At 42.4% G+C, this 14,666-nt stretch overlaps 1 protein-coding gene across 1 annotated transcript in view; it reads left to right on the top strand.

Annotated features, from left to right (window-relative positions):
* Positions 1-5,319: 5,319 nt before the first annotated feature.
* Positions 5,320-14,666, top strand: part of RAB23 (RAB23, member RAS oncogene family) — a 68,271-nt gene continuing 58,924 nt past the window's right edge. Inside the window, exons 1-3 of the mRNA XM_053711971.1 lie at positions 5,320-5,338; positions 13,920-14,076; positions 14,291-14,373. Coding sequence (XP_053567946.1) covers positions 5,320-5,338; positions 13,920-14,076; positions 14,291-14,373 — 259 coding nt within the window. The remainder of the gene's footprint in view (positions 5,339-13,919; positions 14,077-14,290; positions 14,374-14,666) is intronic.

Raw genomic sequence — 14,666 nt, 5'->3', positions numbered from 1 at the left:
GGACAACTCCGATACTCCTGTCGTTGTCAACCCTAAGAAATCTAGTAAACTCAATAAATACTTAGATGTTCCTTTTTCCCCGTCTCCTGTCTTTAAAAAGATGTTTTCTGTCGCTGACTCCATTAAAGATTCCTGGCACACTGTGCCTAAAGTAGAAGGGGCCATTTCTACTCTGGCTAAGAGAACTACTATTCCTAGAGGACAGCTGCTCTTTTAAAGATCAAATGGACAAAATGCTGGAGGCTTATTTGAAGATGTATGTTCATCAAGGTCTTTAATGGCAACCTGTAGTTTGCATTGCCACTGTGTCAATTGCAGCATCTTATTGGTACAACGCCTTGTCTGATTCACTTCAGGTAGAGACTCCTTTGGAGGAGATCCATTACAGGATTAAGGCTCTCAAGCTAGTCAATTCCTTTATTTCTAATGCTACCATGAAAGTTATTAAACTGGCAGCCAAGATATCTGGCTTTGCTGTGTTAGCTCGCAGGGCGTTGTGGCTGAAATCTTGAAATCTAAGTCCAAGCTTCTGGTGCTTCCTTACAAGGGTAAGGAAAGGCGCAAGGACTATAGACTCGGGAGGAGTCTTCTCTCCCCATAAATATCTTAGAGTTGAGAGCGATTTACAATGCTCTGATGGCTTGGCCTCAGTTGTCCTTAGCCGGTTTATCAGGTTCCTGTCGGACAATATCACCTCAGTAGCTTACATCATTCACCAGGGAGGAACTTGGAGTTCCTTAGCCATGAAGGAAGTGGCTCGGATTGTTCAGTGGGTGGAAGCTCACAATTGCTGTCTTTCTGCCATCCGCATTCCAGGTGTGGACAACTGGGAAGCGGAATTCCTGAGCAGACAGACTTTTCATCCCGGGGAGTGGGCACGCACTCCATCCGGAGGTGTTCTCCATGTTAACCCTCAAATGGGGGTGTCTCGGCAGAATGCCAAGCTTCCAAGGTACGGTTCAAGGTCAAGAGATCCACAGGCGGCCCTGATAGATGCTCTGGCGGCTCCTTGGGATTTCAGTCTGGCATAACAGTTTCCTCCGTTTGCTCTCCTTCCACAAATCATTGCTCGTATCTAACAGGCGAGAGTGTTGGTAATTCTGGCCTCGCAGGATCTGGTATGCAGACCTAGTGAAGATGTCATCTCTTCCACCTTGGAGGCTGCACCTTCTATCTCAGGGTCCATTCCTTCTTGCTCAACATGTGCCTTTCACAAAAAAGAACTTTTTTTCGGGGCTGGACTGTACTGTGAAGTCAGGATCAGACTGATATGCTTCAGGAAAGTTCTTCTCTGTGGAAGGCACATGTTGAGCAAAAAGAGGCTGCTTCTTGGGTGGTAACTAGCCATAGAACAAGCTATTATGCTATTGTTCGTTCCCAGGTTGAGCACTTCTCTCCTTTTTATTTATCCTATCTAGGTATCTTTCCAACAAAGAATACCATGGGAACTATGCAAATCTAAGAGAAGAAGTAAATTGGAACCTTTTAAAAAAAATGATGCTCTGTCTGAATCACAAAATAATTTTTTTGTGTTTCATATCCCTTTAAATTTCAAGTTTTGGTTACATGAAGTGTTACTGGAATAAGTTGGTGCTTCCCCCCCCCCCCCCCCTTTTATGAACGGTTAACCCAGAGGCATAACTAGAAACCACAGGGCCCAGGTGCAAGAATCTAAGAAGGGCCCCCCACCCCCCCCAAAAAAGTGAATTTGATACATATCTTTTTTTTATTTTACATTTAACACAGAAAAAAAATGTGAATCAGATTACTTGCCTGCAAAAGGAGGTACCCTGTGCCCACAGTCTGTAAGATAGTCTGACCCCCTATTACTAGATATAGTGACACTGTTTAACACACCAGTACTGTATATAGTGAGTCAGTGACACAGTCTGTAATCTGCCGGTGAGATGGCTGGCCTGACCCTACCCTCCCTAGTACTTTATAAAGTGACAACAGAAGTCTGTGACATGGTCCAGCCCCCCGTACTGTATATAGTGGTACTGTATAGTGACACTGTTTACCCCACGCCCCCCCCATGCTGTAGTAACAAGGTCTGTAATTTGCTGGTTCCACAAACGCACACACATGCATAAATACACACACAGTCACATACATACACACATAAACACCAATGGGTAAAACAGAAACACTAACCCCTATAGTCAGAGACACTAGTGAAGCATCATGTCACACTCAGATGATATCAGTGCAGGCAGTGGCAGGTCAGCGTTTTTTATTGTAAAAAAAAAATTATTTTTTTTTTAAGCTGGGCCCCCACCCTTGGGGACCCAGTTGCAATTGCACCCCCTGTAGTTTCGCCCCTGGGTTAACCCTTTTCCACATAAAGGGACATAATGACCAAAACAAAAACAGAATTTATGCTTACCTGATAAATTACTTTCTCCAACGGTGTGTCCGGTCCACGGCGTCATCCTTACTTGTGGGAATATCTCTTCCCCAACAGGAAATGGCAAAGAGTCCCAGCAAAGCTGGCTATATAGTCCCTCCTAGGCTCCGCCCACCCCAGTCATTCGACCGACAGACAGGAGGAAAAAATAGGAGAAACCATAGGGTGCCGTGGTGACTGTAGTTAGAGAAAATAATTCATCAAACCTGATTAAAAAAAAATCAGGGCGGGCCGTGGACCGGACACACCGTTGGAGAAAGTAATTTATCAGGTAAGCATAAATTCTGTTTTCTCCAACATTGGTGTGTCCGGTCCACGGCGTCATCCTTACTTGTGGGAACCAATACCAAAGCTTTAGGACACGGATGAAGGGAGGGAGCAAATCAGGTTACCTAAACGGAAGGTACCACGGCTTGCAAAACCTTACTCCCAAAAATAGCCTCCGAAGAAGCAAAAGTATCAAATTTGTAAAATTTGGCAAAAGTGTGCAGTGAAGACCAAGTCGCTGCCTTACATATCTGATCAACAGAAGCCTCGTTCTTGAAGGCCCATGTGGAAGCCACAGCTCTAGTGGAGTGAGCTGTGATTCTTTCAGGAGGCTGCCGTCCGGCAGTCTCATAAGCCAATCGGATGATGCTTTTAAGCCAAAAGGAAAGAGAGGTAGAAGTTGCTTTTTGACCTCTCCTTTTACCAGAATAGACGACAAACAGAGAAGATGTTTGTCTGAACTCTTTTGTAGCTTCTAAGTAGAATTTTAGAGCACGGACTACATCTAAATTGTGTAGCAAACGTTCCTTCTTTGAAACTGGATTCGGACACAAAGAAGGTACAACTATCTCCTGGTTAATATTTTTGTTGGAAACAACCTTTGGAAGAAAACCAGGCTTAGTACGCAAAACAACCTTATCTGAATGGAACACCAGATAGGGCGGAGTACACTGCAGAGCAGATAACTCAGAAACTCTTCTAGCAGAAGAAATAGCAACCAAAAACAAAACTTTCCAAGATAACAACTTAATATCTATGGAATGTAAAGGTTCAAACGGAACCCCTTGAAGAACTGAAAGAACTAGATTTAAACTCCAGGGAGGTGTCAAAGGTCTGTAAACAGGCTTGATCCTAACCAGAGCCTGAACAAATGCTTGAACATCTGGCACAGCTGCCAGTCGTTTGTGTAGTAAGACAGATAAAGCAGAAATCTGTCCCTTTAGAGAACTCGCAGATAATCCTTTATCCAAACCTTCTTGTAGAAAGGAAAGGATCTTAGGAATTTTTTTTTTTTTTTTTTTTAATATTTTATTGAGGTTTTAAAAGTAGTGTACAAGGAAGTAAGCAAGCAAAAATAAAAATAAAAAAATAGTACAATACAGTGTGAAACATTAACCATATCATATTACATGTGTACCCGTATCAAGGGGCTGACTTTGCTTTACAGGAACCTCATTTTTAAAAGTACTTACATTATGGAGTAAAATGATTTCCCCCAGTTGGAAAAAAGTGGCCACTCTTGGACCGCTAATGACAGTGTACTGTTGGAAAGGGGACTACTAAGGTATAAGGTTGGGAGGGCCACTTTTGGACCCAATTTCTAACATTGATGAGTAAAATGAAAATGAGAGATAATAATAAAAATAAATATAAAAGAGAACCATCAATAAATGCTCAATAAGTTAGTCAGAATTATTGATTATGGTACATTTTTATCCAGGGACCTATAGGGACTATTAGATATAAAATGCATATATTGTAAAGGGTCAGGATGATAGAGGGTAACTGAGATTCACAATAACTTCAACATAAAAGAAACAAACAGTATGAGCCTAACCAATAGGTTAACTATAGGTTAAGATTAGGGAATACTGATCTTGTAGGGAGCAACTGAGCCAGAACAGTTAACGATGTGATGAGGTCCTAAAGATAGCATATCAATATAGCACAGTTGTACAGTGGATCAAAACAGTTGTTAAATAATACATTCAGTCTGAGGTTAAACATGGAGGAGAACCATTAGTCTGAAAAGGGACAGTTTAGACAGGGCTTATGGGGGTTTCTCAGGGCTCTCAACACAATTACTATTAGGCAACTTGGGGGATATACATGCATGAGAGCTAGTAAATAGCGGATTAAAGCTAGTAGCAAGATTTTTGAATGGTACAATCCTCCCAAACCTACTAGCTAATTAACCCAAAACAGGACTCATACATGCACACCAAAACATAAGAAACAAACAAACCCTGATCTGCAATAATAATACCCCACTGAACTCCCGGTCTCAGCATGCGTCCCAAAAGCAGTTCTTGGTGCATAATTATAATTTACCCTACTCCATGTCTCACATCTAGGGAAGCACTATGGGCATCAGTCCTCAAGTTGAGAAAGGGCCGCTTCCAAAAAGTGGGGATCGTTATATGCGCTAATTGCGCAGATCTTGTGGAACCAGGAGTGAGGTAGCGGTCTGACATGGCGGAAACTTCCCTGTTCGCCAGGGTCAGGAGAGTAGCCTCCGGGGTCAAAGGGCCTGCAGTACTGTAGTGTGTCCGCATAAACCGCGGGCTGGTAGCAAGTGTCCTGATAAATGTCCCACACTGATGGTCTGCCTCTCATCCCCATTCTTACCGGAGGAATACGGTGATGTGCAGCTGCAAGTCCCATTGCTATGGCCAGATCCTCCACTTTAGGGCTCCTCCTGCGATTAGCTGAAGTCAATTTGCCCATGACCGGAGCGCTGCTATTTGGCCCAAGTCCAATCGAATCCACCTCACTACACTCTGCGCAACCCGGCGGTGCGACTCTCCGCTCCAGACTAGCCGGCTGCTTCATCCGTTTGCCCGATGGGTCACAAGCAGTTGCAGCCATCATGACTGTGCTCGGGTAAGTTTCTGGTGTTAGGAGAAACTTTTCTACTGGCTTAGATGCAGGTGTTTGGATCGGGTATGGAGGAGGTTTGGTGGGGAGCTCTAGTGAAGGCTGCTTCTCTCCCTTAGCCTTGACACGTGTCTTTTAGGGATGCAAATTCTTCTCCAAGTATTGTGCAAATTTCTTTAAAGTGTGCATCCAGCATGACTTTCATTTCCCTTAATATCAGCGTAGTATCCAGCGCCATTTTTTATGTATGGTGCGCTATATTTTGAGCAGCTATATGATGTCCCTTATCACGAAAGGCAGTAGAATGGAGATTCCAACTGTAGTTATGCTGTCGTTTTACTTTACTTCAGTCCCTTTTTCTGCAAAAAGTGCCAGTGTCTTTGCACTGCATACCCAGCGTACATGATACTGGGGGGGGGTGTTGAGAGCCTTTACTGAAGTAACTGCCTTAGGCCTCAACGCTCCAGATCGATTTCCAAAGGTTATAATACCAAAAATTTACTATCACCCGACTCAGTTTGGTCTGTGGATTTTTAATATCAAGGTGTGGGAGTTGGATGATCTTCCTGGCCACTGATAAAAGGCAGATTATCTGTGATTCCCTTGGAGCAACCGATATTGCTACCATTCAAGGTGCTGCCCAGAGACACGCCCCGGATCTTAGGCATTTTTATCTTATTCCATGGGAATCCCTTGGATTCACACCAGCAGATATATCTTTTCCATATTTTATGGTAAATTTTTCTAGTTACCGGTTTTCTGGCTTGAACCAGAGTATCTATCACAGAATCTGAAAACCCACGCTTTGATAGAATCAAGCGTTCAATCTCCAAGCCGTCAGCTGGAGGGAGACCAGATTTGGATGTTTGAATGGACCCTGTACAAGAAGGTCCTGTCTCAAAGGTAGCTTCCATGGTGGAGCCGATGACATATTCACCAGGTCTGCATACCAAGTCCTGCGTGGCCACGCAGGCGCTATCAGGATCACCGAGGCCCTCTCCTGCTTGATCCTGGCTACCAGCCTGGGAATGAGAGGAAACGGTGGAAACACATAAGCTAGGTTGAAGGTCCAAGGCGCTACTAGTGCATCCACTAGAGTCTCCTTGGGATCCCTGTATCTGGACCAGTAGCAAGGAACCTTGAAGTTCTGACGAGACGCCATCAGATCCATATCTGGAATGCCCCATAATTGCGTCAACTGGGCAAAGATCTCCGGGTGGAGTCTGACGACTCAAGTAATCCGCTTCCCAGTTTTCCACACCTGGTATGTGGATCGCAGATAGGTGGCAGGAGTGATCCTCCGCCCATTGTATTATTTTGGTCACTTCTTTCATCGCCAGGGAACTCCTTGTTCCCCCCTGATGATTGATATAAGCAACAGTCGTCATGTTGTCTGATTGGAATCTTATGAATCTGGCCTTTGCTAGCTGAGGCCAAGCCCTGAGAGCATTGAATATCGCTCTTACTTCCAGAATGTTTATCGGGAGAAGAGACTCTTCCCGAGACCATAGTCCCTGAGTTTTCAGGGATTCCCAGACCGCTCCCCAGCCCACTAGACTGGCGTCGGTCGTGACGATGACCCACTCTGGTCTGCGGAAGCTCATTCCCTGGGATAGGTGGTCCAGGGTTAGCCACCAACGGAGTGAATCTCTGATCTACTTGAATCACTGGAGACAAGTCTGTATAGTCCCCATTCCACTGTTTCAGCATGCACAGTTGTAATAGTCTTAGATGAATTCGCGCAAAAGGAACTATGTCCATTGCTGCAACCATCAACCCTACTACTTCCATGCACTGAGCTATGGAAGGACGTGGAACAGAATGAAGAACTTGACAAGCGCTTAGAAGTTTTGACTTTCTGACATCTGTCAGAAAAATCCTCATTTCTAAAGAATCTATTATTGTTCCCAAGAAGGGAACTCTTGTCGACGGAGACAGAGAACTTTTTTCTATGTTCACCTTCCATCCGTGAGATCTGAGAAAGGCCAGAACGATGTCTGTATGAGCCTTTGCCTTTGAAAGGGACGACGCTTGTATTAGAATGTCGTCCAAGTATGGTACTACTGCAATGCCCCTCGGTCTTAGAACCGCTAGAAGGGACCCGAGTACCTTTGTGAAAATCCTTGGAGCAGTGGCTAACCCGAATGGGAGGGCCACAAACTGGTAATGTTTGTCCAGATAGGCGAACCTTAGGAACTGATGATGTTCTTTGTGGATAGGAATATGTAGGTACGCATCCTTTAGATCCACGGTAGTCATAAATTGACTTTCCTGGATTGTAGGTAGAATCGTTTGAATGGTTTCCATTTTGAACGATGTTACTCTGAGAAATTTGTTTAGGATTTTTAAATCCAGAATTGGTCTGAAGGTTCCCTCTTTTTTGGGAACTACGAACAGATTTGAGTAAAATCCCATTCCTTGTTCCGCCATTGGAACTGGGTGTATCACTCCCATCTTTAACACAATGTAAGAATGCCTGTCTCTTTATTTGGTTTGAGGATAAGTGAGACATGTGAAACCTTCCCCTTGGGGGTAGTTCCTTGAATTCCAGAAGATAACCCTGAGAAACTATTTCTAGCGTCCAGGGATCCTGAACATCTCTTGCCCAAGCCTGAGCAAAGAGAGAGAGTCTGCCCCCCACTAGATCCGGTCCCGGATCGGAGGCTACTCCTTCATGCTGTTTTGTTAGCAGCAGCAGGCTTCTTGGCCTGCTTACCCTTGTTCCAGCCTTGCATCGGTTTCCAGGCTGGTTTGGTCTGTGAAGCATTACCCTCTTGTTTAGAGGATGCAGAATTAGAGGCCGGTCCGTTCCTGAAATTACGAAAGGAACGAAAATTAGACTTATTCTTGGCTTTGAAGGACCTATCTTGTGGGAGGGCGTGGCCCTTTCCCCCAGTGATGTCTGAGATAATCTCTTTCAATTCTGGCCCAAAGAGAGTTTTACCCTTGAAGGGGATACTAAGCAATTTTGTCTTGGATGATACATCCGCTGACCAAGACTTTAGCCAAAGCGCTCTGCGCGCCACTATTGCAAACCCTGAATTTTTCGGCGCTAATCTAGCTAATTGCAAAGCGGCATCTAAAATAAAAGAATTAGCCAATTTAAGTGCGTGAACTCCTGTCCATAACCTCCTCATATGGAGTCTCTCTACTGAGCGACTTTTCTAGTTCCTCGAACCAGAACCACGCTGCTGTAGTGACAGGAACAATGCACGAAATGGGTTGCAGAAGGTAACCTTGCTGAACAAAAATATTTTTAAGCAAACCCTCCAATTTTTTATCCATAGGATCTTTGAAAGCACAATTATCCTCGATAGGAATAGTAGTGCGCTTGTTTAGAGTAGAAACTGCCCCCTCGACCTTAGGGACTGTCTGCCATAAGTCCTTTCTGGGGGTCGACCATAGGAAATAATTTCTTAAATATAGGAGGGGGGACAAAAGGTATGCCGGGCTTCTCCCACTCCTTATTCACTATGTCCGCCACCCGCTTGGGTATAGGAAAAGCGTCGGGGTGCACCGGAACCTCTAGGAACTTGTCCATCTTGCATAATTTTTCTGGAATGACCAGGTTGTCACAATCATCCAGAGTAGATAACACCTCCTTAAGCAGTGCGCGGAGATGCTCTAATTTAAATTTAAATGTCACAACATCAGGTTCAGCCTGTTGAGAAATTTTTCCTGAATCTGAAATTTCCCCATCTGACAAAACCTCCCTCATGGCCCCTTCAGATTGGTGTGAGGGTATGACAGAGCAATTATCATCAGCGCCCTCCTGCTCTTCAGTGTTTAAAACAGAGCAATTGCGCTTTCTCTGATATGCAGGCATTTTGGATAAAATATTTGCTATGGAGTTATCCATTACTGCCGTCAATTGTTGCATAGTAATAAGCATTGGCGCGCTAGAAGTACTAGGGGCCTCCTGCGTGGGCAAAACTGGTATAGACACAGAAGGAGATGATGTAGAACCATGTCTACTCCCTTCATCTGATGAATCATCTTGGGCATCTTCATTATCTGTGGCAGTACTGTCCTTACTTTGTTTGGACGCTATGGCACAGTTATCACACAATTTTGAAGGGGGAGACACATTGACTTTCATACATATAGAACATAGCTTATCTGAAGGTACAGACATGTTAAACAGGCTTAAACTTGTCAATAAAGCACAAAAACCGTTTTAAAACAAAACCGTTACTGTCTCTTTAAATTTTAAACAGAGCACACTTTATTACTGAATATGTGAAAAAGTATGAAGGAATTGTTCAAAATTTACCAAAATTTCACCACAGTGTCTTAAAGCATTCAAAGTATTGCACACCAATTTTCAGAGCTTTAAACCTTAAAATAACGAAACCGGAGCCGGTTAAAGTTTTAACCCCTCTACAGTCCCAGCTACAGCCTTTGCTGCGACTTTACCAAACCCAGGGGAGAATACGATACCAAATGAAGCCTTCTAAGAACTTTTCCAACTACTTTCAGATCCTCACACATGCATCTGCATGTCTTGCTCTCAAAAGTAACTGCACAGTAATGGCGCGACAATGAGGCTCAGCCTACAACTTGGAAGGCCCTTCCTGACTGGAAAAGGTGTCTAACACAGTGCCTGACGTTAAAAAACGTTCCCCAAGTTTATAAGTGTGAATTACCAGCATAAACATGTATAAAATGCCCAAATAAAGCAATCGATTTTGCCCATAAAAGTGTCTACCAGTTTTATAACCCATATTAAGAACTTTATTCTGTTTGAGACTAAGAAAATGGCTTACCGGTCCCCATGAGGGGAAATGACAGCCTTCCAGCATTACACAGTCTTGTTAGAAATATGGCTAGTCATACCTTAAGCAGAAAAGTCTGCTAACTGTTTCCCCCAACTGAAGTTACTTCATCTCAACAGTCCTATGTGGAAACAGCAAACGATTTTAGTTACTGTCTGCTAAAATCATCTTCCTCTCACAAACAGAATTCTTCATCTTTTTCTGTTTCAGAGTAAATAGTACATACCAGCACTATTTTAAAATAACAAACTCTTGATAGTAGAATAAAAAACTACAACTAAACACCACATACTCTTAACCATCTCCGTGGAGATGTTGCCTGTGCAACGGCAAAGAGAATGACTGGGGTGGGCGGAGCCTAGGAGGGACTATATGGCCAGCTTTGCTGGGACTCTTTGCCATTTCCTGTTGGGGAAGAGATATTTCCACAAGTAAGGATGACGCCGTGGACCGGACACACCAATGTTGGAGAAAATGTACCTGAGTCTATTTTGAATCTAATCATTTTTGCAATATTCTTCTATTCACAAACATGCGTCTAGTTTCAGCAGCACATACACGTTTGCCGTACATGTCTCTATGTATGATGCAAATTAAGCCATACACTGTCACCAGCTCTCTTAAAGTGACAGTAAGGTTTATTTATGCATAGTAATACAACTTTGCAATATACTTCCATTAAGTATGTTGCTCCTTTTTATGTAATTAGCTCTAACAGATAAGCTATGTAACAGATAAGAACTGCAAAGCATTCACTTCATACTAACAATGTGATCATTATTAGCTTTGTCAGCTGCAGACCCAAGCCCAGATTAGCTCCTCCAAATGAGGCAAGTGGTGGGGGTAGTTTGGCTATTGAAAAACAATTACAGCAAACAAGATGTTCATTTTGAAAAAAATGTTTAGACTTGGTTGATATGTTTTCTATAGCAACAAACATGTCTTGTAATTACATGGTGCTTAATGTCCCTTTTAATATTGGTCAGTTTTACAACCTATATTGCAATTCTATCAAAAAACCCTTAAAGGGACTTTAAACCCAATTTTTTTCTTTCATGATTCAGACCATTTTAAACAACATTCCATTTTACTTCTATTCGCTTATTTGCTAAATTCTTTAGATCACCTTTGTTGAAAAAATAGCAATGCACATAGGTGAGCCAATAACACGAGGCATCTATGTGCAGCCACCAATCAGCAGCTACTGAGCCCATTTAGATATGCTTTTCAACAAAGGATATCAAGAATATAAAGAAAAATAGATCATAGAAGTAAAATGGAAAGTTTTTTTTGTTTGTTTTTTAAATTGCATGCACTTTCTAAATCAATCTAGAAAAAATGTGGGTTTCATGTGCCTTTAACTTAATTTTGCGAGCTCATGAAGCCTTTTTCCTTCTAAATACAGGGAGAGTCCACAGCTGCATTCATTACTTGTGGAAATACAGAACCTGGCCACCAGACAGAGGCAAAGACACCCCAGCCAAAGGCTTAAATACCTCTCCCACTTCCCTCATCCCTCAGTCATTGTTTGCCTTTTCATCACAGGTGGTTGGCAGCGAAGTGTCAGTGTTTTTTTCGTGAAAGTTCCTTATGAGGGGTATCTGTCCTTCAGGATGGAACTGGAGTTTTAAGTAGTCTTGTCAGCCACTCAGTGAGAGCATTAATGAAAGTTGGAGTCTGGAGATGCAGGGAGAGTCTTTCTGCGAAACCATCCAGACTCAGATTAACATCTCCTATAAGCAATCAACATTGCCGAGTTTCGCTGCCTGCTTTTCTTCACTCAAGTCCATGTCAGAGGCGCTGCTACTATCTGTCAAACTTGAAGGACCGTGTTGCTGTTCCACGGATTGGATTCCTGTAAGATCGTTTCATTTTATACACACGTTAACGATAGAAGACAGGGTCTCAGTGGGACTCCTTTATCTTTATGGAATCAAGGGTTAATAACTCCTGAGGGGGATTATGGAACAGTGGGGTCTTTTTAATCATGTTTGTTATGTGATTTTGACTGCGTATGTGTGAGAAGACATTTTAGGCTCTTAGAATGATACAGAACATACAGGTTTTAGAGCTGCACAGTTTTTAATACGCTGGCGTGCTTTTCCTTAGCAGGGGCGGTCCTGCAGGAGGCACCATGTGACTGGGAGTAGTCACATCTTGTTTTTTTTATTTCCGTTTTCCTGACTGAGTGACTGCGGAGAAGAGTTAATTTCTCTACCTGTCTGGGTCATAGGAGGTGGTGAATGCCCCAGCCATTGGGGGTTTTAAGGTGCCAGTTGTTTTTTGGACAAAGCTCTTGTTTAGAATTATGTAATCTGATATCCTAGAGGATTCCTCTGATACAGATTTTGATACTTGCATATGTTGTGAGGACCGGGTAGACCAGCCTACTCAATTATGTTCTGTATGCCGCAATAGGGTGTTCACTTCAAACAATGTTGAGATGTTAAAGACTACTGAGCCATCTACCTCTGAGGATTAATCGTCCCGGGAGGTACGTTCCCTAGAATCTTATCCTACACCTGCAGTTCCTCTAAGTGCCATTACTCCTTCGTCTAAGGGAGACTTTTTTCCACCGGAGGTTACAGCCTGTTTTCGCATGACCATCTCTATGGCTTTAGCGAGTTTACCCCTTTCCCTGACGGTCAAGCAAAGGGTTAATCCATGAACTCCTACTCATGGACCGTTGCGTAAACTGACGATTGTACCAGATTAGTCATCTGGGGTGCTTGTCCCTCTGAGGCTTCAGAGGTAGAACCTCCAAGGTCGGAATCGCTCGATTTGATTCCTCCGACTGAGGAGGATTTGGCATTTAGATTTAGAGTGGCATGCCTGCGTTTACTTCTGAGAGAGATTTTGGCGATGTTAGAAGTTCCCATTCCTGATCCATCAGGTGCATCTCTGTCCTCTATATCAGATGACGATTTGAATTAGACGAATGGAGAGGGTTGGATCCTCTCTTTTATCGTTTCTATGTATATAGTTATTGAATCCCAGTCCCGAGCTCTATGGGGGGTTTGTGTTATATACAGGCAGGCCTGTTAGTTTTGCACACCCTTTTGAAGTCCTTTTGGTGCGTTCACATGACTGGAAAAAAAGGTTGCTATTCTGAAACAGTGTAAATTGAACCGTTGTAAAACGAGGGCCACCTGTACAATCATATCCAACATAATGCTGATATAGAAATGATGCCTTTCCTGCTCCTCAGACATCCTCAGAAATGCTGATTTTTTTAAAGGTGCAATTGCTAACTGGGTTATTTATGTTCCACTAAATACAGAAATACACACAACTTCGAAAGAGTAGAACTTTATCAGGGCCATTAAAGTGATTTTAAACTTTAATTAATTAAATCCCAGGGTAAAAAAAATATTAAAAACAAGGGCACTTTAAATCATTTAATCAAACAATTGTTGCATGTCCCACGAGCTGGACGCCAAAGGGGGCACACAACGATTGGAGGAAGCCGGGTTTGTCATCAATCCGCTAAATGCAGCAGGAGATACAGGCGTAGGATCGGCGTTATGTTTACAATAACGCAAAGGTAAGTATTTTAAAAAATAGGTGTCTTTGTAAACTTTAATGAATTAAAGTGCCCCTGCTTTTAAGATTAATATTTGATCCTGGGCTTTAATTCATTAAAGTTTATATTTACTTTAATATAAGAGAGAGACCTACCAGTTATACATATTTATTTCTCCAAAATGTAGAACTAGAATGACTGAGCGATTGCAGGTGCATGGGATATTTCTAGATTTATAGTCCAGACGTGAACAAGTATGTTCTTCAGCAGGTTTCTTTGTTATGTTTGACATCAATAAATAATGCACATATTATGCTAGAGAAATAATAAAATTAATTCCAACTTTTAGGAGCCCAAGCGTGTGTTCTTGTATTTTCTACCACGGATAGAGAATCGTTTGAAGCAGTATCCAGTTGGAGAGAGAAAGTAGTTGCTGAAGTTGGCTATATACCAACAGTTCTCGTTCAAAATAAAATTGATCTGCTAGATGACACAGTTGTTAAAAAGTAAGATTTTTTTTTATTTCTCTTAAAATAACTACGCTAAACCTGCAGATTTGCTTCTAACTTTAATGATGTTGTATAGTTTGTTTCTATATTAATTTAATAGGAACGGAGTAGGAATAAACCATTAAAATAACATTCTAATTTAACCTAACTGTAATTGAAGTTGAGATATGATTTTACTAAGAACTTTTACAAATGTGGATTTTTTTTATAGTGAAGAAGCAGAAGGCTTGGCAAAAAAATTAAAACTGAGATTTTACCGGACCTCTGTGAAGGAGGATCTAAATGTGACTGAAGGTGAGTGCTGTATAACAAAGGGCTGATAATCAGTGCATTAAAGGGAGAAAAAAGTGCTTGCATATCACTGCGTTTAACCCATGCAAAGGTTTTTATAATATAAAGTCAGCTCCAGAGCAGCAAGACATTACTGGGACCTAGCTAAAGACATCTGGTGAGCCAGTAACAAGAAGCATTTGTACATAGCATCCAATCACCAGCTAGATCCTAGTAGTGTGTTGCTGCCCTGAGCCTATCTAGGTATGCATTTCAACAAATACCAGGAGAAAAAAGGAAATTTGATTGAAGTAAAG

Source organism: Bombina bombina, chromosome 4 (assembly GCF_027579735.1).
Source record: "Bombina bombina isolate aBomBom1 chromosome 4, aBomBom1.pri, whole genome shotgun sequence".
Taxonomy (NCBI): Eukaryota; Metazoa; Chordata; class Amphibia; order Anura; family Bombinatoridae; genus Bombina; species Bombina bombina.
Note: the sequence above shows the minus strand (reverse complement) of the source record. Positions and strands in the feature narration are given on the sequence as shown.